Source organism: Lepidochelys kempii, chromosome 1 (genome assembly GCF_965140285.1).
Source record: "Lepidochelys kempii isolate rLepKem1 chromosome 1, rLepKem1.hap1, whole genome shotgun sequence".
Taxonomy (NCBI): Eukaryota; Metazoa; Chordata; order Testudines; family Cheloniidae; genus Lepidochelys; species Lepidochelys kempii.
In genome coordinates this window covers 212,016,364-212,043,936 of record NC_136380.1, presented here as the reverse complement: position 1 = coordinate 212,043,936, position 27,573 = coordinate 212,016,364, and the positions used below count along the sequence as shown (strand labels likewise).

The 27,573-nt window shown below is 51.1% G+C and overlaps 2 protein-coding genes across 5 annotated transcripts in view; one reads left to right on the top strand and one right to left on the bottom strand.

The window, feature by feature from the left end:
- The window catches only part of LOC140898428 (solute carrier family 25 member 33), a 19,002-nt gene extending 16,606 nt beyond the window's left edge, over positions 1 to 2,396 (top strand). For both annotated transcript variants that reach the window (XM_073312234.2, XM_073312232.2), the window contains 3 exons: positions 506 to 572; positions 833 to 1,116; positions 1,212 to 2,396. In XM_073312234.2, coding sequence (XP_073168335.1) covers positions 506 to 572; positions 833 to 1,116; positions 1,212 to 1,408 — 548 coding nt within the window. In that variant the 3' untranslated portion in view covers positions 1,409 to 2,396. The remainder of the gene's footprint in view (positions 1 to 505; positions 573 to 832; positions 1,117 to 1,211) is intronic.
- Positions 1,023 to 27,573, bottom strand: CLSTN3 (calsyntenin 3). Of its 3 annotated transcripts, XM_073312162.2 has the most exons (19): positions 27,273 to 27,570; positions 25,602 to 25,837; positions 24,531 to 24,653; positions 23,279 to 23,474; positions 21,151 to 21,359; positions 20,351 to 20,500; positions 14,026 to 14,211; positions 13,250 to 13,519; positions 12,720 to 12,832; positions 12,478 to 12,640; positions 9,795 to 9,851; positions 8,914 to 9,071; positions 8,595 to 8,743; positions 7,778 to 8,004; positions 6,290 to 6,460; positions 5,492 to 5,637; positions 5,272 to 5,404; positions 4,403 to 4,620; positions 1,023 to 3,552 (listed from the first exon to the last, which is right to left on the bottom strand). In XM_073312162.2, the coding sequence occupies exons 3-19, from the start codon at positions 24,604 to 24,606 to the stop codon at positions 3,379 to 3,381; spliced, it is 2,796 nt and encodes a 931-aa protein (XP_073168263.1). In that variant the 5' UTR covers positions 24,607 to 24,653; positions 25,602 to 25,837; positions 27,273 to 27,570; the 3' UTR covers positions 1,023 to 3,378. The 3 variants fall into 3 exon arrangements, with proteins under 3 accessions (XP_073168263.1, XP_073168254.1, XP_073168274.1); XM_073312153.2 differs by lacking the exon at positions 25,602 to 25,837; XM_073312173.2 differs by lacking the exons at positions 1,023 to 3,552; positions 25,602 to 25,837 and having other exon boundaries at positions 4,534 to 4,620; positions 5,251 to 5,404; positions 27,273 to 27,573.

Below are 27,573 nucleotides of genomic sequence, written 5' to 3'. Positions count from 1 at the left end.
GCCAGACTGAGGAGCCCATTATTAAATATTTCTTCCCCATGTAAATACTTATAAATTGTGATCAAGTCACCCCTCAACCTACCCTTTGTTAAGATTATCAGATTGAGCTCCTTGAGTCACTCACTGTAAAACAGGTTTTCTAATCCTTTAATTGTTCTCCTGGCTCTTCTCTGAGCACGCTCCAATGTATCAACCTCCTTGAATTATGGACACCAGACCAGGACACAGTATTCCAGCTGTGGTTGTACCAGTGCCAAATACAGAGGTGTGCACAGGATGGGTGGCTCCCAGTAAGGGGAAGCAGAGCCAAACAGGCTTCACCTTAGAACTCTTCACTCCCAGTAGAGCACTTCCAGGGGACCCCCAAACTATGCCCAAATTGGTACACAGCTGCAGATTAATTAGCATTCAAAGAGCTAACCCACCAGTAACTCCCCACAAACTGTCTGCACTGTTGTAGCACCACTCTGGTACCTGTCATGACCTCTGACCTTCTACTCCCTAGGGGTCACCTCCGCCACACTTACCAATCCCATCTGGCTGGTGAAAACCAGGATGCAGCTGGAAGCCAGGTAAGGAAGGTAGCGCACACACGTGTGTGCACACAGACTGCATGGGGCTGGGGGTGACCCACTGACAGAATGTGTGCTTTCAGGACACTGGAAAAGTAGCAGTTATTAATGAGCTTCCAAACACAGCTGCGAGATACCCAGGCCAGGAATAACAAGGGGTATATGTTTTGGCAGGGGTGGGGGATGTGCTGTTGATCAGTATTGAGGGGCAGTGGCAGAGCTGTGTGTGGATGATTCTAATCCCCCCTTGGTCTCTGCAGGGCAAGGGGGGAGAAGCAGAGTAATGCCCTCCAGTGTGCCATACGAGTGTACCGCACTGAGGGCCTGCGTGGATTTTACCGTGGAATCAGTGCCTCCTACGCTGGAGTCTCCGAGACAGTCATCCATTTTGTCATCTATGAGGCGCTGAAACAACAGCTGCGGGAGCAACAGCCATTCCTCCCAACAGCCTTTGCACTTGCACCTAACAGCCATGATTTCTTTGGACTCATGGCAGCTGCTGCCATCTCCAAGACATGTGCCTCATGTATTGCATACCCACACGGTGAGCTCTCCATCCTCCCCTCCACCACCATCCTGCTGGGAGAGGCCTGGCCTGGAGGGTGACTCTGCTAAAGTCCCATCCCTTTGTTTTCCCAGAGGTTGTCCGGACACGGCTGCGGGAAGAAGGGTCCCGTTATCGCTCCTTTCTGCAGACCCTGCGGCTGGTGGCCCAAGAAGAGGGACCCCTGGCTCTGTACCGAGGACTCCTGGCCCAGATGATGCGCCAGATCCCCAACACAGCTATCATGATGGCTACCTATGAACTGATCATCCACTTGGCCACCAAACTGTGACCCTGCACAAATGCACCAGCCCCTTGTTGAGGCTGCTGGCTGTGCATGGGAGAGCCAAGGTCTTGTAACCTGACATGTTTTTCCTGTTCCACAAGGTAGTGCTGCTCACTCTGTAGCAGGAGGCCTGCGTGGTGATGAACTTGTGTGTGGCAGTCTACTGTCAGGATGCAGAGTTCTCAGGCCAGAGTGGTGGTTCTGGATGGTGCGTGGCCTCTAGCATCAACCTCCAGAAAGTGTAACTGGTTTGATGCTCTAAGGAGGCAGTAAACCAGCTAGAATATGTTCAGTGGGGGATCCTAGTGCAAAGCCCAAGAGCATGGAGTGCAGTGGAGAAAGAGAGAGGAGGATAAATAAATGTTTATATATTCCCTAGCTGGCCATCCCCATCACTAGAAAGTACATGTATAGTTAACAGCCCCAGGAGCTCTACTCTTCTTGGGCTTGGCCTATGGGCGTAGCTGGACATGTAGTCAGTCAGTGGATAGGGAGAGTAAACAAATCTGAAGAAACTGATGCAGCAAACAGATTTTGCTACTCCTTCAGCTACTCCCTGGGATTCTACACATAGTCAGGGTCTCTATACAGAGTCCTAGCCCCTACAACTCTATCTTCTTCCAAAGGATTCTCCAAGCCTGACTGATAGACATCCTAGTGCATGGTACTTAACAGGCATCTTACATCATCTCCTTAAGGGAGCAATCACCTGTGGAAAGAATCATACAGCTGAGCAGTTAACTCTGCCTTTTTCCCCTCCTTAAGAGAGGCCAGGGTAGTGGGTTAGAACTCAGCCCCATGTATCAAGAGAAGCAGGATGCATCCTGGCAGGGGGAGCTCTGGCCTGGGCAGCTTATGTTACTATAGGCCCCATCTATCCCTCTCTCAAGTGTGTTCTTTGCAGGGAAGGAGCCTGCAAGGGCCCAGTTCTGCCTTCCTCTACTGGAGGTACTGTGACATGAGGAACAGTAGATATAAAAACCAAGCTGGATTCCTGGTGTGTGAAATATACTGTTTTGTGCCTGTGAATGTCATTTAGAGGGTGGATGCAAGCGTTGAAGTTGAGGGATTTGTTAATACACTTAAGTGTATGGGGAAAAAATAAGATTTGATGTTTTCAATTTAGTCTGTATCTGAGGGACTAATCCCCCAACCTCCTTGAACCCACTGCGGGGGGACCAGACTGGCCCTGCTGTGGACCAAATGTCTAAGGTTTTCAGCTACCTAAATGGAGGTAACAGGCTGGAAAATCATGCCATTTTGCCAGTCAAGAGGGCCTCTATGGCTAACTGCTGCCCTTCAAGTACCCACTCCAGCCTCTGCCTTTCAGAATGAAGAATCCCAGAGGCCTTGAGTCTGTTTTTTTTTTTTAAATCCTTTTATTTTAAAATCCACCTCGTTCCCTCCTTCCTTCACTTGTTTAGGGTTATTGACAATTTTACAAAGCGACACAAGCTGCAGGTTTGTGGGGGTTTTTTTGTTTTTGTTTTTTGCATCAAACAAGAATAAACCTCAAATGACAACATTGAAAAAATATACAATATATATATATATAATATGTGGGGGCCTGCAGCTGACCCCGCTTGCCCAACCCTTGCTGGTGGGTGTTTTCTTCTTCCCTGCTGCTCCTAAACGCTCCACTCCCTTCACATGGGTCCCTATACTATCCCATCCTCAGGAGAGGGACCTAATGTGAGGGAGTATGGGCAAGGAGCCCATGCCCCAGCCTGTGTTCCTGGGGTGCTATGGAGAAGAAGAGAGGGGTTAAGAGTAGAAAGTGCCATCCCCCTAGTGAAAATGGCAGAGGAAGAGGAAACAGGCAAGAGAAATTAGGGGGGTTGTGGGAAATGTGTATTTATATACACAAGGAGAGAGAAAAAGGGGAAGAGGGCAGTGACCCCCTCAGGCTGGGTGATGGTGGTGGGGAATCTATCTGTTTAGCATCCTCTCTTCCCTCCTCCCACAGCACAGGGCTCCTAGTAGCAGCAGGGGCCATCTCTTTTGCCCACAATGTGCTGGTCATCTCCGTCATCACTGCCTGGGGTGTCCGGTGTGTCTGAGTCGCTGCTGTCGTCATCCTCCTCCTCCACTTCCTCTACAGCTCTGGTCTCCCCATTTGCTGCTGGCCTCCTCTGGCAGCTCTGGTATGACTGGGAAGAAGGGGCATGGGGGTAAGTAGAGGGCTTAGAGTAGAGGTGGGCAAACTACGGCCTGCGGGACCCTCTTGCCTGGCCCCTGAGCCCCTGGCCTGCGAGGCTCATCCCCGCCCCTAGCCTCAGCTCACTGCACTGCTGATGCAATGCTTCAGGTGGGGGCTGTGAGCTCCTGGGGCAGCGCAGCTGCAGAGCCTGGCCTAACCTGGTGCTCTGTGCTGCACGGTAAGGGGGCAGGGAGCAGGGTGGGTTGGATAGAGGGCAGGAGAGTTCAGGGGGGTTGTCAGAGGGTGGGGAACAGGGAGGTTGAATGGGGGAAGGGGTCTTGGGGGGCAATCAGGAAGGAGGGGGGGTTGGATAGGGCAGCAGGGGGCAGTTGGGACAGGGAACAGAGGGGTTGAATGGGGGCAGGGGTCCCAGGGTGGGCAGTCAGGAAGGAGAGGGGGGATTGGATAAGGCGGCAGGGGGCAGTCAGGGGCAGGGGTTCCGGGGGCAGTCAGGGGACAGGGAGAAGGGGTTAGATGGGGCAGGGGTCCTGGGGGGGGCAGTAAGGAAGGAAAGGGGGGGTTGGCTGGGGGGTCAGTCAGGATCAGGGGTTCCGGGGGCGGTCAGGGGACAGAGAAGGGGTGGTTGGGTGGGGCAGGGGTCCTGGGGGAGGGCTGTCAGGGGGCGAGAAGCGGGAGAGGAATGGGGGGGGCAGGCCACACCACACTCCCCTCCCCTAACCAGCCCTCCATACAATATTCCAAACCCAATGCGGCCCTCAGGCCAAAACGTTTGCCTGCCTCTGGTGTAGAGCATCAATTGCCAACCAGAAACCAACCCCACCTTCCTCGTCCCATCTCACCTCCATGGGGTTGACGATGATGGTGAGGGCTGAGTCATCCCAGAACATGTCACTCTCCTTGCTGCTGGCTCCTGCATGGCCTTCCCCAGCAGCCCCTGCAGCCTCGTGCCCAGCCCCCTGGCGGTGTAGGGAGTGGATACGCAGGATGCCCAGGATGACCATGAGTGCCAAGAAGCCCACACACACCACGATGATGATGGTGGCTGCACTGGGGACCACTGGAGGGGGAGGGATAAGGAGGTTACAAACATCTGACCAAACAAAGGTTCCCAGACTGTCTTGCCTTTAACCTGTGAGAAATGTAAAATGAAGCAGTCCCAGCCACTCCACTCTTCTTAGCCCTGTCTGGAAGAGGATCTCAAAGGACTATTACGCACATCAACCAACCTCATGAACCACTACACCAAGCATTAAAATGCAGCCACTTCTGGACTGAGTTCTGGGAGTTGATGAATGACAGTATGTGACAGAAAGCCAAGAAGAATCTTCTAGGTGATTAAAACTAAGACGGGAGGATACGGAGACGGAAAGGAATCACCCAGTATTGGGTTTTGCCAGGAGCCCAGGGTTTATAACCTGACTCAGGGAAATAGTGATAGGAGATCTGCAGTGACCATGAGAAGCTGTTGCTTCAGATTTAAATTTCATCTGAACGTCACCTCTTCCTTAGCTCCACACCAGAGCCAGCCCTGACTCTGGGGGAGAGCACCCCCTGCTTAGTCAATCACACCACTCCTTGCAGCACAGTGCTGCCTAGTACTGGGGTCAATCCTGACATGCCAGCAGGGAGTCACTGTAGGTTTCTACACAAATCTGCCCCTGGGGTAATTCTGCATGTAGGCTGTCACCAGATCATCAGGGTTGCATACTGGAGTTGTGATGGACATTGGTCAGGCTGTGCCCAGATAGTTCTGGTAGATGGTGACCTCGGTGCATGAATTGCTGGGAATTGAGGATGTGGTTAGGATGAGCAGCCCGGTTCATATTGTGGAGGACGTTCACCTGTGGAAGGGGAAGAGGAAGAGATTCAGTCTCTGGATTTAATGAGATCAGGCCTTCACACGTACACAGTCATTGATGGCCTTGTACCTCAACAATAAACTCATTGCTGGAGTAGCGTCCATTCATCTCGGTGCAGGAAAGGCAGAATTTCCTCTCATAGAGGGCAGTGCCATGTCTGATGTGGTATGAGACCTGGCGGAGGATCTCCTCATACACCGCAATGCTCTCCACGCCTGGGGCCAGGGGTAGAGAGAGACAGATTCAGGTGTGGGGTAAGGGAGCTTCCATTTCCAAATGATCAAGGTCCACCTGACACAACACTGTTGAGCCTAAAGAAAAGTTGTGTGGGAAGGACAAACCAGGCTCATACCTAAAAGGGAGCGGAGCTAGGTGTCTGCAACCTCAAAGGGCCCAGGAAATCCCTAGTGTCTGTCATTAATGTCCAGGGAAGGTAAGGTGGGGTCCAGCAGCCACAGTCACACATGTCGGATTCCAAACCCCCACTAGGAAATGCACCTGCACACAACCAGTGGGATCCACTGCCACCCAGAGGCAACATGGGAAACACTTCTGGAATGGAGAAGTGCAGACCACAAGGGGAGGGGAGCAGAGTACAACTGAATCAAAGGAAAGGAACTCAGATCCCGCACCGCAGCCCTGTGAGCCTGGGGTAACGCCTCCCTTTCCAGACCCAGAGCCCTATCACTCAGGACACTAAGAACCAAGAGTCCAGGGAACGGATGGACAGGACAAATCCTCCCCTGGTCTCAGTCAGCGTAATGAGGCTTCTCCATCTCTAACATCTGGCAAGCAATTCTTTTGGCTGTGACTGGCAGGAAGTGGAGGAGACAGGAAACAGGAAGTCCTGTCTGGGGGAGAGTCTACCTGTGATGGTGAAGTAGGCAGAGGTGTTGATGAGCTCCAGGCCCCGCTGCTGTAGGGATGCTCCATCCAGGATCAGGTATTCCCTCTCTGGGTCCAGGTCATCTCCCACCAGGGAGATCTCGCAGCCATCCAGGTTGTGGACAATCTCATCTGACATTCGCGTGTCTGTCACTAAGAGGTATAGAGACAGGGATCAAGAGATCAAAAAAAGCAAAACCAGCGCTCAAAATGGACAGAGGTCATGATACCCACTTAATAAGAGACCTTGTCTGCATCACATCTGTGCTGCACTATGCCGTCATGCTAATTATGTCACTTTCTGTTGGCAGTTTTCACTGAGTGGTATCTTCCTGTCTGTCATGTTATTTGCTGGTGTGGTTGCCACTTTGTGCTTCTAATGACATTGCTTCTGTTTGCTAAAACAATCACTTCATGTTCTAAGAATGAGACACTTTGGGGATTTTTAGTGACAGCACATCTTGCCTGGAATGGTTCTGTTGATACTGCAGTGTTACCAGCTCAGATACATGAGACTTTAAAAAAAAGATTCCACACAATGATCTTAAAAATGCTGGCATAACTCTTTTAAATATTCCCTTATTCAAAATGGCCACCATCTCTCATTACTTTCAATGGGGCTAAAGCCAACCTATCCTCAGTCAATACAGTCATAATTGCATGGGGAAGTAAGGCTGCCCTAGTAAAGTGGCCACTAATCCCCATTCTTTTAAATGGAACTGAAGCCAGGCTGCCCTCAGGGAAGATGGCTATAGCTCTAGGGAGGTTGGACAGGGTGCTAAGAGCAATGTAGGAAATGTGGGCAACAGGAGGGAGGCTGAAGGAGTGTGGTAGGAGACTGTGGGGTGCAGGAAGGGAATCTGAAGGGGATGCAGGAAGAGGCTGAGAAGCAAGATAACATGGTGTGGTGAAGGAGATGGGGGGGATTCAGGGGAATGTGTGGTGTTAGAGGAGATTAAGGGTGACAGGGACATGTGGGGAGCAGGAGAGAGGCTAAAGAGAAGGAGGAGAGACTGAGGAGAGCTCAGGGCAATAGGGGTGGCAGAGTTAAAATGTAAGGTGATGGATTCTGGAAAGGGAGGTAAAGTGTGTGAGCAGATGGGGACAGGAGACTGGGAGAGGAGCACGGAGTGAGTATGTAAGCAGGAAACTGGGTGGGGTAGAGCTGAACATAGGGAAAGAAAAGAAAGAGACAGGGTTCTGGGAATACAGAGAACTGTTTCAAGTGACACCACATCCTATTTCTAAGTATGTCACTTCCCATTTAAGTTTTTCCAGTGACACTGTTTCCTATTTCTAAGCAAAATTATTTTCTGTTTCTGTGTTGGTAGTGACACCACTTCCTGTAACTAAGAGACGTCATTTTCTGTTCTAGTGACATGGTTTCCAATTTCTAAGTAACAATACTTCCTATTTTGTGTTCTCATTGCCTGTTTGTGAGTAAGCCTCTTTTCCATGTGCCCCACTCACCTGTGCCATGCCAGCTCTCATCCTTCTTGGCCTTCACCTGGTGAGAGATGGAGCAGGTGACCTGGAGGTCAGGGAACAGGGGGACCCCATCAGGGTTCTCAAAGTCTGATGCAGGATGAGCAAAGTGAGCATTACCACTCAGCAGGATCTGGGGGGCATCAGGTTGCAGCACCACCACGTAGCCTTCCACATCAGGGATAGAGACACATGATTCTTCACTGAAGCACCTGACAGAGGAACGGGACAGAGTGTTAGTACCTACACACCAATGTCTGCCAGCTTCATTCTGGAGGGGGTAACTCGCCTTTCTAGTACTGTTGGCAAGGGGCGGACCATCTTGTGACTGCCAGCTTCTAAGTGCTTCCCCACAACCTTCTGTGCTCTGCAGAGTGGTATTCTGGGAATTGCACCATTGCATTTAGAGATGGCACTGTGATGTCATCATCACCACAAGCTCCAACCCATAGGTAGAGCAAAAGCCAACACGAGCGAATGGGGTGTCCAACCAGATGCCAGTGCACAAGTGCCATTGGTGATGGCTCTGTATCCATTTTATATTTATACTCCCAAAATATACTGGGACAAATTTTCCTACTTTTTTTTAGGTTTATTCTTGTACATTTTGAGATTATCAAGCCCAAATTAAAAAACAACAAAGGGTAGTGAATTTTAACAATACAGTCCTGTCTGATTGGTGAGCTGAGCATGAGGTGCTACTTGCTATGAGCTACAAAGGGATACATTGTAGGATAACACTCCAACAGATTCCCTCCAATTTGCCTGGGGGAGAGGTTCCACCTGGAGTTCCTGCACTCACTTGACAGTGGTGGTGAGCTTGAGCGGCCGGACTCCAGGCGTGGCAAAGCGCAGCGAGTTCATGTAAACCACATGCTGGATTGCATGGTTGAAGGTTTCCACATCGTCACCCTCCAGTGTGAGCAGGGACTGGGAGGGATTAACATGAACCTATGCGGGGGGGGGAAAGGAAAGAATGGACTGAAGAGTCCCTTGTGGATGCTTTGATTCTGGAGTAAGAGATGCAGAAGAGGAGTACAGGGAGATTCCTGGGGTGCGGCAGGAGACAGGGCAGAAGGGGAGAGTGGGAGAGGTTCATGCGAGCTGAGGAGGGGGCATACCTTCATCCCTTTGCCAAGGCTGTCAAAGTCACTGTAGTCAAGCCCCTCACGACAGGCATAGAGGCACTCAATCACCTCCCGGCTCTCCAGGCTGCCGGGGCGCATGGTGAAGCCAGCCAGGTAACCATGGAAGTAGTGGTGAATCAGCAGAGGGTCTCCTAAGGGGAACACAGGAGGAGGAGGATGTGAGAGACAGAGACAGTGCGGGTGGTGGGGAGGGGAAGCAAGAGAGAGAGACGCAACAGAAATGGAGAGAAGAGAAGGAAAGTGAGAGTGTGAGGGAGACAGGAATGCAGGAGGTAGAGAGAGACAAAAGTGAGCGTGGGATGGGGAAAGACAAAGACAACAAAGAGGAGGGGTTAAGGGAAGGGGGAGGAATAAAGTCTGGGAAACCCAGATAAAAGGAAAGAGACTAAGGCAGATAAGGATGGAGAGAGTGAGAGAAGTGTCTGCCAAGACACAGAGCCCTTGACAGAGATGGTTTCCCCCACCCAGTCTTGTTTTGCTCATTGTGGTTCTCATGAGGGCGTAAAGAATGTCAAATCCCCATTAGATAATTTAGGGAGAGGTTGCATTTTCTGTGTCCCTGCTCTTCATTTCCCACACTGTCCTCAGTGACCAGCTTTAATGATCAGGAGTGGGGACCATTTTACCTGTTTCCCACAGGATAAACATATTGAGTCTCCCCAAAATAGGCTCCACTGATCCCTGCACCAGTCCTCTCACGTTCCACAGAGATCAGTATGCTGCCAAATAACAAGAGTTTTCCTCCCAGAAAAGATGGGGTGGGAGAGGGAGCTGTGTGGAACAAATGCCATGCGAGAAGCGGACGGAAGTCATGCGTGATGGAGAAGGGGGCAGTCCTCATCCCCAGTCCATACCTTGTGTAGGATCTGTGGAGTTCTCGTTCCCTCTGATTTTCTCTTTGGTTTTCTCCTCTGCAAGAGGAAAACATTCCGATCATTGACTAAGTATCAGCCTTTGGGAGCAGGTGAGTTATAAGGTCAGGAAAGACAAGAGGGCTGTGTCAGCCAGGGAAGAGAGAGACACCTGGCTGGCACACTCTGCTCAGCACTAGGCCCTTCAGTAGCAAAGGCCTCACATTGCAGAGCCGGGAGGGGACAGTCAGATGGCTGACAGATGTGGAGGTGAATGTATAGGGTTTTTTCTGCCTCCCAACAATATTGACCTTATGAACTTAATGGATTGATGTTTCTTATCGATCTTAGCCAGTTCTCACAGGCCACTTAGCTTTTCCATTTGAAAGCTAGATAATTCCAGGGGGAACTCAAGGGCAGCGGAACAATTTTTGTGGCTTACACATGGTAGGGTGCTGTGCTATAAGAGGATCTCTGTCCAAGAGGAGGCATGATTGCAAGATGGGGCTCAATCCTGCTGTGGAGAAGACAGACTGCAGCTACATTTAGTTGGCTGTAGTCCTGAGGGTTCTGAGTAGAGGGACTAGAACAGGGGTGGGCAAACTTTTTGGCCCAAGGGCCACATCTGGGTATGGAAATTGTATGGTGGGCCATGAATGCTCATGAAATTGAGGGTTGGGGTGTGGGAGGGGGTGAGGGTTCCAGCTCGGGGTGCGGGCTCTGGGGTGGGGCTGAGGATGAGGGGTTGGGGGTGCAGGAGGGTGCTCTGGGCTGGGACAGAGGGGCTCAGAGGGCAGGAGGGGGATCAGGGCTAGGGCAAGGGGTTGGCACACAGGAGGGGGGAGGGGGCAGGATCCGGGTGGTGCTTACCTCAAGCAGCTTCCGGAAGTAGTGGCATGTCCTCCCTCTGACTCCTACACGTAGGGGCAGCCAGGGGACTCAGCACGCTGCCCTGTCTGCAGGCGCCACCCCTGCAGCTCCCATTGGCCATGGTTCCTGATCAATGGGGGCTATGGGGGCGGTGCTTGGGGCAGGGGCAGCGTGCAGAGCCCCCTGGCTGCCCCTACCCATAGGAATCGGAAGGGGGACATGCCGCCACTTCTGGGAGCTATGGCATGGAGCCAGGCAAGCCCTGGCCCACACTCCCCGGCGGGAGCTTGAGGGCCACATTAAAACATCTGAAGGGCCAGATGTGGCCCCCAGGTCGTCATTTGCCCACCCCTGGACTAGAATATACCTTGCAGGAAAACAGGGAACTGGGGAAAGGAGCCTTTCATCTCCAGGGCGTTGGCTCCAATCTGGCCCCAAGTCTGTAGTGGCCTAGAGTCTTTTCCTATCTGACACCATTCACAGCCCTCCCACCCTGCCTCCCATTTGGAATGAGCTGAGGTGTCTCAGTTCAATTCCTAATGATATAGGAACCCTCGTCAACAAAACCAGCGTCACTCTTGGCACTGAGTGGCCGCCTTGTTGGAAGCTTGATACTAAACTGGGAGGAGTGGTAGATACGCTGGAGGGGAGGGATAGGATACAGAAGGACCTAGACCAATTGGAAGATTGGGCCAAAAGGAATCTGATGAGGTTCAATAAGGATAAGTGCAGGGTCCTGCACTTAGGACGGAAGAACCCAATGCACAGCTACAGACTAGGGACCGAATGGCTAGGCAGCAGTTCTGCAGAAAAGGACCTAGGGGTGACAGTGGACGAGAAGCTGGATATGAGTCAGCAGTGTGCCCTTGTTGCCAAGAAGGCCAATGGCATTTTGGGATGTATAAGTAGGGGCATAGCGAGCAGATCGAGGGACGTGATCGTTCCCCTCTATTCAACATTGGTGAGGCCTCATCTGGAGTACTGTGTCCAGTTTTGGGCCCCACACTTCAAGAAGGATATGGATAAATTGGAGAGAGTCCAGCGAAGAGCAACAAAAATGATTAGGGGACTGGAACACATGAGTTATGAGGAGAGGCTGAGGGAGCTGGGATTGTTTAGCCTGCAGAAGAGAAGAATGAGGGGGGATTTGATAGCTGCTTTCAACTACCTGAAAGGGGGTTCCAAAGAGGATGGCTCTAGACTGTTCTCAATGGTAGCAGATGACAGAACGAGAAGTAATGGTCTCAAGTTGCAGTGGGGGAGGTTTAGATTGGATATTAGGAAAAACTTTTTCACTAAGAGGGTGGTGAAACACTGGAATGCGTTACCTAGGGAGGTGGTAGAATCTCCTTCCTTAGAGGTTTTTAAGGTCAGGCTTGACAAAGCCCTGGCTGGGATGATTTAACTGGGAATTGGTCCTGCTTTGAGCAGGGGGTTGGACTAGATGACCTTCTGGGGTCCCTTCCAACCCTGATATTCTATGATTCTATGATTCTAAGCCTTAGCAGAGGCCAAGAACTGAATGACTACAAAGACTGAACTCCCCTCTGACCCTAGAGGGGATCCATGCAGGTGCAGGTATCCACAGGGATGCTGTCTGTACTGCCATTGCCCACTGAGTTGCACCAAGACACTGTTGGGTTGGTCCACTGGGGGGCACCACACTGGTTTTGATGCTGAGAATGCCTCTTGAGCTGGCCATAGTGCTCTCATTGCATTGGCCACTGCTTGGCATTAGGTAGAACATCTTCTGGACCCTTCTGCCTCCTCTCCAGTCCACCCTTTCGTTGGGGCAATACTGAGGGGGGGCACTCACCAGCCCAGCAGGCTCCGATCATGAGAGAAATTTCCCGCCTCGGGGGATGGATGAGGCCATTGTCATGGATGAGCGCAGGGTCATAGGACACACCATCCACATAGAGTGTGACAGTGGGGAACTCCAGATTGAGGGCATAATGATGCCATTCATCATCACAGACCTGTGAAAGGCAGAAGGAGAGATCAGCAAGCAGAGGAAGGGAGAAAGAGAGAGACAGAGAAAGGCAGATCCTTCCTCACCTGCTCCAACTTCCACAGAAATTTGACAGGTCTCGCACTCTCCAGCAAAGGCCAATATAGGAAAGCAATTCGGCAGCCATGCACAGCCAGGGAGTAGTGAGAGTAGCCATCCTCTGCAGAGAGGGAGAGGGGGCATAGAGGGAGATGAAAGATCAAAGAAAATTCCACAAAGCACTAGCCTGGGACCCTTAGAGAGCTGGGTTAGCTTGAGCAACTGGGCTGAGATCCCACCCACTCATCACACAGGACATGAGCCTTGCAGTCAGAATAGTGCAGAAGAAACCTTTCCACCCCCTCTCCCTTACAATATGGTCAGGGTATCTCTCCTGGGGCTGGCTGCTCCCAGAACTTACAATGGAGCCCAGCCTGGCCGGGGAAGGGGGCAGGGAGAGAATCCCACCAGGATGGAATGATCCATTCTAGTCTGGAGCTGGGAAGAGATTCCCATCTGGAAGGAGAGTCTATTCTGAGGGTTCATGGTGGGGAGTATCAGTCTCACAGGAAGAGGGTCTGTCTCCAGGGTGTCTCACCACTCTGCACCGTACTGCAGATTACTGTCTCCTCCTCCTTCTTGCCCTTGCCAGGCACCACAGCATGTTTCATCCACAGCGACAGGGTGAAGTGGTCACTGAGCCTCTCGTGAGCACCCACCCCAATGCCTACAGGCACCTGGGCCACCTGGCTGCCATTGAACCAGTAGATGAGGCTGCTGTCCTGGCTGTAATGCACTGAGAGCCGTGCCGTCCAGTTGGCCAGGGGGCTGGACACAGGCAGCAGGTCAACCTCACCTGAGGCAGCACCTACCGAGGTACAGAACGGAGATAGAGACAGATGTCAAGGTAGAGACAGACTCACCGGGACGAAGAGTAGAAGGGGCTGGGTGGAGTGTGACATGGGGTTGGAAAGGTGCCAGGGGTCTCTGAGGATGCAGAGGGGTTCCCGGCAGCTCCGCTCAGGACAGTGGGAGATATCAGGAGAGGGACAGAGGGAGCTGCCTAGGGCTCCTTTGGTGGAAAGGATGCAGGGATTGTTCCAGTGGCTCCCCTCAGTGCTGAGGGACAGGTCCACGACTCCCCGGAAGGCAGGGGCTGCAGGAAGGTGTAGGGGGTCCTCTCCCCTCAGTATGTGGGTAGTGTCCCATGACCCCTCTCAGTGCTGGGGGTGGGGGTGGGCCAGGTATCCCCCAGGCTCTACTTGGTGCAGGAGTTGGAAAGTCTGCATCCCTTTGGCTCCCCGTGGAGTGGGGTGAGGGAGGGTAAACCCCCCGCCACACCCTGGCTCCACTTGGGGAAGGAGTAATGCACACCACAGAGTTTGCGCAGTGACTTCTCTGAGTAGTTGTCACGATCACACCCCTTGGCCACATGGTTCGTCTGCAGCTCCACTGTAGCTTGGATGTTCCACAGCGGCTCATCGCATGTCTCCAGGTGGATGCTGGGAAACAGTGCCAGACTGCCTGCACCTGGCATGTACTCAATCCGCTTATTCCAGCCTATTGGAGGAGAGAGAGAGAGAGAGAGAGAGAGAAAGAGGAGTTAAGGGCCCTGCCCTGAGGCCTTCCCAGGTCAGGGCAGCTGGCACAGACCCTCCACCACTACTGATTTTCCCTGGAAATGACAGATTTTTGGCCCTTTCCACATTGAAAAATTAACCTGTCCACTGGGTTTTCTAAAGCTGGGGTCAACACAGGCGGAGATTTCACAGGAGATTAGAGAGTGGGTTTTGTGTGTTTATAGCCCTGGTACTGATGGATATCACAGAGACCCTTGGATTTTTGACATCTCTCAGCCCGATTTTCAGAGGTGCTGAATCCTCCCAGCTCCTACTGACTTCAGCTGGACCTGTGTGTGCTCAGCACTTTTGAAAGGCCCAAGTTGTCTCAAACTGAAGCACCCAAAATCAGTGGTCACCTAAATACAGTATTCATAATAAACACACATAAAAACTTACATTAAGGTTGCAAAGCCAAGCACTCACAAGTTAGGATATGCCAGAAATTCTGCTTCCTTGTGCACATACATTATGGCACAATCTTAAATGACATGATCACATACTGTTCCACAGGACCCATTTCATTCAGTGCACAGTATGGAGGGGGCTCTTTAAATAAGCAGCTATTCAATATTTTCTTTTCTCCATGTAATTCAATATCCGACCCCAGGCTTCATTTACTGCATACTATTGAAACCCTGCTCTGAAGGCAGAATTAATTTCCCCATGGACTTTACTATGGCACTCATCACTACAGTATCTGAGCACTTCACAAACATCAATGAATTTATTTTCACAACACCCCTGTGAAACAAGGGGGTGGTATTATCCCCATTTTACAGCTGGGTGACTGAGGCACTGAGAGATTAAGGGCAAAAGTGAGCACTAATTTTGGGTGCCCAATTTGAAACACCCAATTTGTTGTTTGAAACACCAACACCAATTTGAAAAATCAGAGTACTTAGCATTATATAGAAATGTATATGTTCAGAGCACAGTTCCCATTAACTTCAGTTGCAGCTGTGAGTACCCAGCACTTCTGCAAATCAGACCCAGTGTCTCAAGTCAGACTGCAGAAAACAAGGAACACACAATTAGTGACCACCTGTGAAAAGTCTGTTTTGCAAAGCTTTTGATACCGACTCCCACAGCATTCTTGCCAGCAAGTTAAAAAAGTATGGATTGGATGAATGGACTATAAGGTGGATAGAAAACTGGCTAGATCATCGGACTCAATGAGTAGTGATCAACGGCTCAATGTCTAGTTGGCAGCCAGTATCAAGTGTAGTGCCCCAAAGGTTTTGTTTGACATCTTCATTAATGATCTGGATGATGAGATGGATTGCACCCTCAGCAAGTTCGCAGGTGATACTATGCTGGAGGGTAGGAATAGGGTCCAGAGAGACCTAGCCAAATTGGAGGATTGGGCCAAGAGAAATCTGATGAGGTTCAACAAGGACAAGTGCAGAGTCCTACACTTAGGTCGGAAGAATCGCATGTACTGCTACAGGCTGGGGACCGACTGGCTAAGTGGCAGTTCTGCAGAAAAGGACCTGGGGATTATAGTGGACAAGAAGCTGGATATGCCATTAGCCAAGAAGGCTAAAGGCATATTGGGCTGCATTAGTAGGAGCATTGCCAGCAGATTGAGGGAAGTGATTATTCCCCTCTATTCGACACTGGTGAGGCCACATCTGGAGTACTGCATCCAGTTTTGGGCCCCCCACTACAGAAAGGATGTAGACACATTGGAGAGAGTCCAACGGAGGGCAACAAAAATGATTAGGGGGCTGGGGCACATGACTTATGAGGAGAGGCTGAGGGAACTGGTCTTATTTAGTCTGCAGAAGAGAAGAGTGAGGGGGGATTTGATAGCAGCCTTCAACTACCTGAAGGGGGGTTCCCAAAGAGGATGGAGCTAAGCTGTTTTCAGTTGTGGCAGATGACAGAACAAGAAGCAATGGTCTCAAGTTGCAGTGGGGGAGGTCTAGGTTGGATATTAGGAAAAACTATTTCACTAGCAGGATGGGGAAGCACTGGGATGGGTTACCTAGGGAGGTTTTGGAATCTCCATTGTTAGATGTTTTTAAGGCCCGGCTTGATAAAGCCCTTGCTGGGATGATTTAGTTGCTTTGAGCAGGTGGCTGGACTAGATGACCTCCTGAGGTCTCTTCCAACCCTAATCTTCTATGAAGTGATTTGCCCAGTATCACAGAGGCATTCTGTGGCAGAGGCAGGCATAGAATCCAATTCTCCAGGGCAGCCTTAACCATGAGACCCTCTTTTCTCTTCCTGCAACTCCCTGCTTCCTTCAGTACATGCCTTCCAATTTCTGCAACAAATGAGGCAAGGGTCCTACAGACAACAGCCCTCTTCCCTATACAGCCCTGATTTATCTCAGATGATGGCCAATTCTGTGTTCTGAATAAGACAGGGGTTCTATAGAAAAAAAAAAAGAAAAAGAAAAAGAAAAAAAGAGTAAGTGATCACACAATTAAAGACTATTCTAATGCAACCTTAATACTGTCATTTCCTAACTTCTGAGTGAGACTTTGCAGACAATGTTCTTTTAACATAGGGTTTTTTTAATGTAATTTCCTAGGTTTTTAAAAAAGAAAACTGAATAAACAGAATATGATTACACATGATGGAATTTGACACCCTCATGGTTCCTCAGCAGGGTTGGAAACTTTAGATCCAACACAAAGACCCCTGCCACTTGAGCTAACGGAGTAACTGAGAGCAATAGTAGGTTGTTATCCTCTGTGTGGACCAGAACTAGAGCAGGGTGGGACACTCTGCCAGTGGGTTTACCAGGTATTTGCTGACAGCTGAGGAATGGTGAGACTCTGAGATCTGGGTTCCATTCCAGGCTCTGGATGAGAGTGTACTCTAGTGGGCACTGACTCTTCTGTCTGTTCCCCCTCAAACTTGACCCCTTCTGCCCCATCCCTTCCAACTTGTCCCAATCCCAGTCCTGTCTCTACTGGTTCCTTGTCCCAGAACCATTTTCCTCTCCTAATCAGTCCCAGTCTCCAATTGTCAGGCTTCTGATTCCAGTCCCAAGCTTCTTGTCCAGTAAATTCTAGCCTCACCCCTTCAGACTCCCCATCCCAGTCCCAGCCTACCCATGCTCCCAGTCTCCTTGCCCTCCTTGCCCTGCCAAGTCTTCCCTCAGCTCCTCATCCAATCTCAGTTTTCCCTCCCCACCACCTCCAAATTTCCCTCCCATGGCTCCCAGACCTAGTCTCATTGCCCAGCCAGTCCCAGTCTCTGCTTACCTCTGGCTCCCAGCTCTCAATCTCTGCCCCCTGATGGCCTCCAGTCCTAACCTCTGCCCCCCACCCAGCATCTTATCCCAGTCTACTCCCCCAGCAGCACCCCAGGTCCAGCTTTTGTACCTTCTGCATTTGAATCAGATGGCTTCCTCCTCCATGCTGCCTAGTGCCAGCACAGGGTGGGAGTGACTGAGACCACAGGAGACACAGGCTTCCTGTTCTCAGTTCCAGTGTCCAGCCCCACCCCCCTGGAGTAGCAATTACAGGGAAAGTCTGGTGTGCCCCTGTAGCCCTGGACTGGATGGAACATGCTCAGTCATTCTGTGGAGATGGCACATGCACTCTGGTCAGCACTAAGGTGACCAGATGTCTGGTTTTCGACTGGAACACCTGGTCAAAAAGGGATCCGCGCCGTTAAAAATCCAGTCTGTGGTGCTGCGGAGCCCAGGCAGGCAGCCTGCCTTAGCCCCACTGCACTGCTGACTGCGAGCCATCTGAGGTAAGCCTGTGCCCCAACTCTGAGCCCCTACCGTCTGCCCCAGCCCTGAGCCCCCCCACAAACTCCCCCTCCTGCACCCTGAACCCCTCATCCCCGGCCCCACCCCAGAGCCTGCACCCCCATTTAGAGCCCTCACCCTCTCCCACACCCCAACCCCCTGCCTCAACCTAGTGAAAGTGACTGAGCAAATCACAGAGGGATGGGGGAATGTAGTGAACGGGGGCAGGGCCTTGGGGAAGGGGCGGGGCAAGGGTGTTTGGTTTTGTGCCAATAGAAAGTTGGCAACCCGAGTCAGCACTAGGAGCTGGGAGGGGGTGGAGGATGCTCAGTGTGGATGGGGTCTTTGGAGATTTTAGCTGTTAAACTCCGGTAAGTCTGTGCTGAACATGAGCAAACTGTGATTTTTCAAAGCCTTATAACTTGGCCGGATCTGGTTGGGTTTTCACAGGGTCAGCAAAAGGCACATCCAGTGGTGAGCTGGAGCCAGTTTGCACTGGTTCACTAGAACCGGTTGTTAAATTTAGAAGCCCTTTTAGAACCGGTTGTCCCCCGAGGGACAACCGGTTCAAAAAGGGCTTCTAAATTTAATAACTGGCCAAAAGTGGCACTTTAGGCACCGACTCTGTGGGTGCTCCAGGGCTGGAGCACCCACAGGGAAAATTTGATGGGTTCAGAGCACCCAGCGGCAGCTCCCCGCCCCACCCCGCACCCGGCCCCAGCTCACCTCTGCTCTGCCTCTGCCTCCTCCCCTGAACACGCCGCCCTGCTCTGCTTCTCCGCCCCCACCCCTGGCTTCCCGCGAATCAGCTGATTCGTGGGAAGCCGGGGGGCTGAGAAGCAGGCGGCGGCTTCACACTCAGGCCCAGGGAGACGGAGGCGGAGCAGAGGTGAGCTGGGGTGGGGGGGCATGAGGAGGGCCGCCTGCGCCGCAGAAGGTAACCCGGGAGGGGGCGTGCAGGGGAACCTCTCCCCGCCCCAGCTCACCTCTGCCTCCTGGGCCTGAGTGCGAAGCTGCTGCCTGCTTCTCAGCCCTCCCAGGCTTCCCACACGAACAGCTGATTCGCGGGAAGCCGGGGGAGGGGGCGGAGAAGCAGAGCGGGGCGGTGCATTCAGGGGAGGAGGAGGAGCGGAGGTGAGGTGAGCTGGGGCCGGGCAGCTGCCAGTGGGTGCTCTGCACCCACAAAATTTTCCTCGTGGGTGCTCCAGCCCCAGAGCACCCACAGAGTCAGCGCCTAAGGCACCACTTTTGATGTGATCAGTGGGGGGAGCGACTGCTCCCCCTGCTCCCCCCCTAGCTACGCTCCCCTGCCCCTAGGAGCCAGAGGGACCTGCCGGCTGCTTCCTGGGAGCTGCCCCAGGTAAGCACCACCAGGACTCCCCACCTCGCCCCCCGGCAGGTCCCTCTGGCTCTTAGGGGCGGGGTGGGCACTCACTATGGTGGCCCATGAGACCCTCCTGCCCAGTTCTGGGGGCAGTCAGGGGACGGGGATGGGGGTGGATGGGGCAGAGATCCGGGGGGGCATCAAGGAACATGGGGTGTTGGATGGAGCAGGAGTCCCTGGGGCCGGGGTGGGCCACAACCCCCTCGTGGGGTGAGGAGGGAACCGGTTGTTAAGATTTTGGCAGCTCATCACTGGGCACATCCCTGACACAATGGCCACTCCCTGGCAAATTTCAATCCTTGCTCCAAAGCACAGGGGCTCTAGAACTGTCCAAAGTAAAGGTCACTAGAATTTTTTAAAACATATTTGGAAATGGCTGAAATTAAAAAAAAAAAAATTCAAGCAGAGGCAGGCAACAGGCATGGGAAATTTCAGCCCTAACAGTTAAAGTTTCGCAAAGTTATAAGAAACTGAAAACAGGGTCATATAATGGGTAGCATTGGGCAACCTTAATAATAGACCAGCCCCACCTATAATATGGCACCTGGCAAACACTCAAGACTTCCCACAGATGCAAGCAGGGATCTCCCCACACTGGTGTTTGTAATAGGATGACAGCACATGGGTCTGATGAGTTTGCCTGTAGTTAAGCAAATACATGAAAATGTGTACACATTTGCCATCAGCTTTGTGTTTGTCTGAAGATGTTGGTGGGTAAGGTGAAAGGTCAGAGGTTAGGATCTTTACACTACCATGGCAGATTAGGGTCGGGGGAGAGTCTTTACACTGCATGGGTTTGGGGAGACGAAGGAAGGGTGAAAGGGGAAGGTATAGAGGAAGAGTTAGGGTATGAGAAGGAAGGGGATAGGGTGACAGGGTAGGATTATGTTGGTATGGGTGGGGTAGCTGGGCCATGGTGGGAGGGGCTAGGGGTGAGAAGGAAGTCATGGTGAGAGCTGAGTGGGAGAGAAGGCTTCATACCCTGCCAGCTGGGTTTGCAGGTGGGCTTCACTTGGATCTCCACTTCGGCATCATCAGATGCTCGCTTCTTGCCACAATCGTAGGCTGTGACTGTGAACTTGTATAGGTGCTCTCCACTGTATTGCAGCTTCTCTGTGTTCTCAATGTTCCCTGGTAGAGAGAGAGAGAGAGACAGGTATTGGGGGGAGGGATAGCTCAGTGGTTTGAGCATTGACCCAGGGTTCTGAGTTCAACCCTTGAGGGGGCCATTTAGGGATGTGTGGCAAAAATTGGGGATTGGTCTTGCTTTGAGCAAGGGGTTGGATTAGATGACTTCCTGAGGTCCCTTCCAACCCTGATATTCTATGATTCTATGAGGGGGAGCAGAGAGACTGAGACAGAGAGAGAAAGACAAGAGTCAAGAGACAGGGAAAGAGAAAAAGAAGGGAGAGGAAGACAGAGTGAGAAGGAAACAGAAATGCACATTAGCAGAACATTGCTCCATTTCCCCACTCACAACGCATAAGGAGAGTCTCATTCTAAAATAAGGTTTATTGTTGAGCCATCACAATAACAAACACGGCAGAACCAAAAAGTTATGTCATCATGCAATGTCATTTTGTTATGCTCTGTAACATGCTGAAACACTTCTGAACACAAAAGGGCTGCTGTCTCTACTCCAAGGTAGATGGCTGGAGGAATGTAAGGAAAGCTAAAAGGATCACACAGCACACATACATGGAGGAATGGACCAGGCAGAGGTGGCAGGGGGCACATGGAGTGAACTGTGGTCTCAGAGGGATACAGAGGCAGGTTCTTACCATCATTGTCAATCAGGAAGGGGATGTTGGGGGTGAGGATCTCATAATAGCAAATCTGGCTGTATTGGGGGGAGCAGTCTCCGTCAATGGCCTCCACCCGCAGGATGTGGTCATAGAGTTTCCCCTCGGTCACCGTCACACGGTATAACTTCTCCACAAAGACCGGAGCAAACTCATTCACGTCATTCACCCGCACGTGCACGGTGGCCCTGATGGAGACAGAGATGAATGAGCAGCTGGTTGATGAGGCAGTGATAGAGGAAGCAAGAGACCAGATCAGGGAATGAAACCTAGTCTTCCACAAGACAGACCAAGGCACTGATCCCTAGGGGGTGCCAGCCTCATCCCAGCACTCAAAGAATTAAAGTCCAGGACAGGGAATGAGATTTGGGTCTCCACACAGCAGCACTGACCTCTAGGGAGCTCTGGGACAGCCTCTCTCATGAGAGAGAGACTGGGATGGAAATTGGCTGAAACTGTAGTAAAGAACAGAATTGTCAGACACATAGATGAACATGATTTGTTGGGGAAGAGTCAACACAGCTTTTGTAAAGGGAAATCATGCCTCACCAATCTATTAGAATTATTTGAGGAGGTCAACAAACATGTGGACAAGGGTGATCCAGTGGATATAATGCACTTGGACTTTCAGAAAGACTTTAACTAGGTCCCTCACCAAAGGCTCTTAAGCAAAGTAAGTTATCATGGGATAAGAGGGAAGGTCCTCTCATGGATCAATAACTGGTTAAAAGACAGGAAACAAAGGGTAGGAACAAAGGGTCAGTTTTCACAGTGGAGATAGGTAAGTAGCAGTATCCCCCAAGGATTTGTACTGGGACCAGTGCTGTTCAACATATTCACAAATAATCTGGAAAAGGGGTAAAGAGTGAGGTGGCAAAATGATGGGGTCTAAATCAACACTCAAGAAAGAGATCTTGGACTCACTGTGGATAGTTCTCTGGAAACATTTGCTCAATGTGCAGCAGCGGTCAAAAAAGCTAACAAAATGTTAGGAACCATTAGGAAAGGGATAGATAATAAGACAGAAAATATCATAATGCCTCTATATAAATCCATGGTATGTCCACATCTTGAGTAGTGTGTGCAGTTCTGGTCATCCCATCTCAAAAAGATATATTAGAATTGGAAAAAGTGCAGAGAAGGGCAACAAAAATTATTAGGGGTATGGAACAGCTTCCATATGAGGAGAGATTAAAATAACTGGGACTATTCAGCTTGGAAAAGAGATGACTAAAGGGGGATATGATAAAGGTCTATAAAATCATGAATGGTGTTGAGAAAGTGATTAAGGAAGTATTATTTGCTCCTTCACATAATGCAAGAATCAGGGGTCACCCAATGAAATTAATAGGCAGCAGGTTTAAAACAAACATAAGGAAGTGCTTTTTCACGCAATGTGCAGTCAACCTGTGGAACTCATTGCCAGGGGATGTTGTTAAGGCTAAAACTGTAATGGAGTTTAAAAAAGAATTATATAAGTTCATAGAGGATAGGTTCATCAATGGCTCTTAGCCAAGATGGTCATGCATGCAACCCCATACTCTGGGTATCCCTAAAACTCTGACTACCAGAATCTGGGACTGGATGACAATGGATGGATCACTTGATAAATTTGCCCTGTTCTGTTCATTCCCTCTGAGCATCTAGCACCGGCCACTGTCAGAAGACAGGTCCTGGGCCTAGATGGACCATTGGTCTGATCCTGTATGGCCATTCCTATGTTCTTAGTAATGTAACCTGGGGGTCCGGCTTATACAGCAGCACAAAGCACTGACCCCTAGGACACAGCTCTCAGACATCTCTGATTTCAAAGGTGTCACTCATTTTAGCCCCATAGTTACTGACAGTCTACACACACTTGGTGTCCCCTCACTTTTATTATTGGCAATGATTGGCATAAAAAATGCAGACTGGTGAACTGGAGGTTCTAGAAAGAGTTCTTCACACTGGAGGAAAGAATCCCACAGCAGTTTTAGTTTCCTGCATGAATCATTTGTGTCCCTGCCCCCCTCACATTGGGTCTCTGTGATACACTGAATGCCCCATTTGGGCTTTGGCAGGTTAAGAGGTAGGCTCCAGCCACCACAGCCCCCCACTCCTGCCTCACTTGTGGGATTTCTTGGTGTTGGTCCCATCAGGTCCCTCTCCACAGTCGTATGCCTGGATGGTGAAGGTGTGTTCCTTGTGTGCTTCACAGTCCATTGGCTCCTTGGCCCGGATCAGCCCCTCACCCGTGGCCTTGTCCAGGATCACAGCTTCAAAGGGCACCCCTGCCCCATGGATCCGGAAGCCACATATCTCACCTGGTGCCCCCCAGAGCAGGGGAGGAGAGGGAGAGAGACAGAAAGCGGAAGAGGAACAGGACAATGAGGACAGCAAGGAGTTACCTTCCCCTGCCACCCAGTCCTTGCCCATCCACACCACACCTCACCATCTCTCTGCAACATGTCCCTCTTCCAAACTTGTCAGCTTGGAAAAGAGACAACTTAGGAGGGATATGATAGAAGTCTATAAAATCTTGACTGGTATGGAGAAAGTAAATAAGGAAGTGTTATTTACTCCTTCTCATAACACAAGAACCGAATGAAATTAACAGGCAGCAGGTTTAAAACAAACAAAAGGAAGTATTTTTTCATAAAACGCAGAGTCAGTCCGTGGAACTCTTTGACGGAGGATGTTGTGAAGACCAAGACTATAACAGGGTTCAAAAAAGAACTAGATAAGTTCATGGAGGATAGGTCAATCAATGGCTATTAGCCAAGATGGGCTGGGATGGTGTCCCTAACCTCTGTTTGCCAGAAGCTGGGAATGGAGACAGGGGATGGATCAATTGATGATTACGCGTTCTATTCATTCCCTCTGAGGCATCTGGCATTGTCCATTGTCGGAACACAGGATACTGGGCTAGATGGACCTTTGGGCTGACCCATTATGGCCGTTCTTATGTCCCCCCCCCCCATTTCATCTTGAGAACACCCCTTTCCTTTCTCCCTCACCCATTCCCTTATCATGCTCTCACTTTTATCTCCCTGCGTGTGGATTCATGCTTGCCTCATGGCTTCTTTATGCCATCGCTGACACCCGTTACCAGGGTAGATCACCTTCTGCAGAAGCCCCCAGTACAGGGCATTCCTAGGGGAAGCAGGAGTCTTGCCCAGGGTGTTCCTGGCTTTGTGAAAGGCTCCCAGGGCCACCGGCAACTGGTGCATGTTAGGGCAGCCCATACACTGTTCTAACCTGCAGTGGGGTCCTTGCCAGAGGTGCTGTAAAGTTCCTGTGCTAAGCGACAATCCAATCCTCTCTCTCTTTCTGATTCTGTCCGCCCCATCTCCTCTACCCCAAGCCTGTTACCCAGATACCTGCATAGAGCAATGGTGCATCCTTGTCCAGAGCAAATAGCGGTGGGTTGAGCAGGACTGTGTTATCATTCTCCATGACGATGCCCTGGTATTCAGCCTCAATCCAGGGTTTGTGCTTGTTTGCTGAGGGGGTTTGGGGGTACAGGAAGAGGAGGATATGAACAAGTTAGCCACAATCATAGAGCTAATGGCTCCCTAGATGCAGGCTGGGGGCACCACACTCAACCCTGAAATAAAGGGGGCCCAAAGTAGGCTGATAAGGGGTAGGGAGGGATAGTCCCACTCTATGTGGCTCCGGAGAGCTTCCACTGGGAATACTGTGCTCTGTCCTGGGGCCTTCATTCCTAGGAGGGAGCTCAGACAAGAGCCACAGCAACTCTCCAGAGGCTGGAGGAGTCAAGTTCTGAGGAGAGATTCAAAGAACTAAATCCCACCCTGCCCCCAGCTTAATAAAGTCATTATTAAAGGACAGAGCCGCCCTTAGGGTCTCCATAGGGAATATTCCCGAGGAGCAACCTGACCACTTCTGCCCCACCTCTTTGTGGGGCCAGGGATTGAAGGGCTCCAGAATAGATATTTTGTGCTGCTCTCTCCATGCATATGTCCCACTCCATGAGTCCCTTTCTCCTTCATCCCTGGCTCCATGGTATGTCCCATATTCCCTTGGCCCCTCCTTGTTGCCCGAAGTGCTAATCTCGTTGGCTGGAGCCTGGCCAGACTCAGCTTTGAGACAGCAGCCAACAGGAGGCTCTGAAAAATGTCACAGGCCCAGAAATAGCAAATTAATCTTTATCACACAAGCTCCGGGGCAGGGAAAGAGAGAAAGGAGGAGGAAGGGAGTGAGAGGGAGAAGGAAAATCATTACAAATGAACACCGCCTCCCCACCATCCAATCCCTGCTGAATGGGTCTCAGGGATTATAATGCAATGGCCTAGTTTCAACCCCCATCTCCCAGCTAATCCTACCCCACCCCCTGTCCAGGGAGACAAGGATACAGTCACACCCAGGCAATGCTCGACCACACAGCATGGGCTCAGAGGGGTTGGGGAAAAGGATACAGAGCCTTTCACCTCAAGGGCACCATTTCTAATATAGGGGTGCTTTCCTGCAGCAGAGCTCTGCCTTGCACCATGTTGGGACATTGGGATCAGTCCTGATTCAGCGTGACCCCTATAAGAGTCAGCCACTCATTTCCACAGATCAGAATTGAGGTGCATTGGCAGAGCTGTGTGTAGCAAGTCCAGGACTCAGGCAGCAAGCAGGGCTCCAGGTCAGGACTAAGGTGCATCAGAAGGGGACATCCAGCCTGCGTAGCAGGAAAGGCTGTGGGTTGGGATTTATATCTCACCATATTGATTAATGCTGCATTGTGTTGAAACCCAGAGAAACATCCATTGTCCCTTTATTCTCATCAGTATGCAACGGGACCCCCTCCTGTGTGCAATTCCACACCTCACCTTACCCTCCCACAGAAAAGCCCCGATCCCGTTCCACTCTGAGGCAGGTTCTGATTTATAAACTATGTAATAGAGGTGGGAATAGATGGCTGTAAATACCAGGTACGCCCCGTTGCTGGGGCAACAAGCTGATGGCGGAGGGATAAATCTTGACTGTATCCGTCCCTCAATTGGAAGGCACCGGGGTGATTTCTTGGGAGGGGAGTCTCCAGGGATCATGGGAAGATTTGGGGGCAGAGGAAGGCTCTTGCCACCTCCAAGAAGATCCCATGAGAGGTAAAGACACTTGTTAAAGGCAGATGCAAGGGGAAATGGAGGACACTTAGCCCAAGGGGGCTCTGATACATGATTGTGCCCCTAGGTGCTACCGCAGTACAAATAATAATAAATAATAATAATAATTAATAATAAGGGGTTACCTCCTCCAAAACTGATACACACATAGCTCTGCACCCAGTAACCAGAACCAGCTTTGCATCTTCCGATGGGGAGCGAAGGGGCCCAGAACTCCCTGTTCCTAGGCATCCCTTCTGCCCCCTTGTATGCTACTCTGCCCTATTAAATTATTCTCTCTCTCTCCCCATCTGTGCCTACAGCCATAGATCTTGTAACCTCTCTCTCTGTGTTTTTGGACAACATCCATGCTCAGAATGTATGAGCTCTAGGTTGGCATCCCCATATTTAGCACATAAAATACTCTTGCTCTTATATGCAACTCACATAGGTTACATATTTCCATTTAAATCAATCAAATAGACAGATGCTGGAAGGACAATTCTAGGATCAAAGGATGGAGATAGAGGCATGTTGTGTGGTGCTGGATAGCTCAATTATTTTACGTGTTGTATTTCAACAGATAGAAACAAAAAGCAAGGTACTTACAGCCAGAGAGCTGAAATAAAGGAAGGATATGTGGGGAGGGAAAGCATTGAAGAACTAAACTCGGAGGAAGAAAGAACTAGGCGACCTGAGAACGTGAGAAAGAGCTGGAAAGAGCGAGGGAGACAGAGAAGGAAAGTGGGTAACAGAACTAGAGTGACAATGTGAACAGGAACCGGAGCAATGAACAGAGAGAACCAGGGATCCTGCAGAGCGCTCAGCACCAAGCTGGGAGCTGGAGACACCGCCATGCCAGGAGCTGGATCTGATGAGCTGATCGCAGCTGCGTGTCATCGCTTGACATGACTGGAGAGCAGATAGCTCCCGAGCGCTGCGCTCCAGCCCACAAGCCGGAGGGACCCCACATCCCCCCGGGACACCTGGCCCTGGGGGGCTTCCGCTCACCTTTGTTGCAGAAACTGCTGGCCAGCAAGGCACATAGGAAGAAGAGGGAGGCGAGGGGCGGCGGGTAGCCCATCCTGGAAGCCGGCTCCCTCCTGCTCCGTGGTGATGTGCAGCCGCCCCTCTGTGCTCTCACTCCTCTCAGCCTTCTGTGGGGCGGAGGGCAGGGCGCCGAGCCGCAGAGCTCTGAGCAGGTGGCCGGCTGGTCTCGCAGCCCCTCAGAGCGGGGAGGGAGGGATGGAGCCAGCTCGCACTGCTCCGCTCCCTGCCCCAGCCCAGCCCCTCTACTGCAGCATGATGTCAG

Bases quoted from the DNA above. Each gene is read 5' to 3' on its own strand.
- CLSTN3 (XM_073312153.2), bottom strand. From the start codon at position 27,345: ATGGGCTACCCGCCGCCCCTCGCCTCCCTCTTCTTCCTATGTGCCTTG. The intron at 12,641-12,719 runs GTGAGGAAGGAT...TGCCTTTCACAG, and splicing joins TTCTGTGGAAGTTGGAGCAG to GTCTGTGATGATGAATGGCA. The intron at 3,553-4,402 runs GTGAGATGGGAC...CCTTCTTCCCAG, and splicing joins TCATCGTCAACCCCATGGAG to TCATACCAGAGCTGCCAGAG.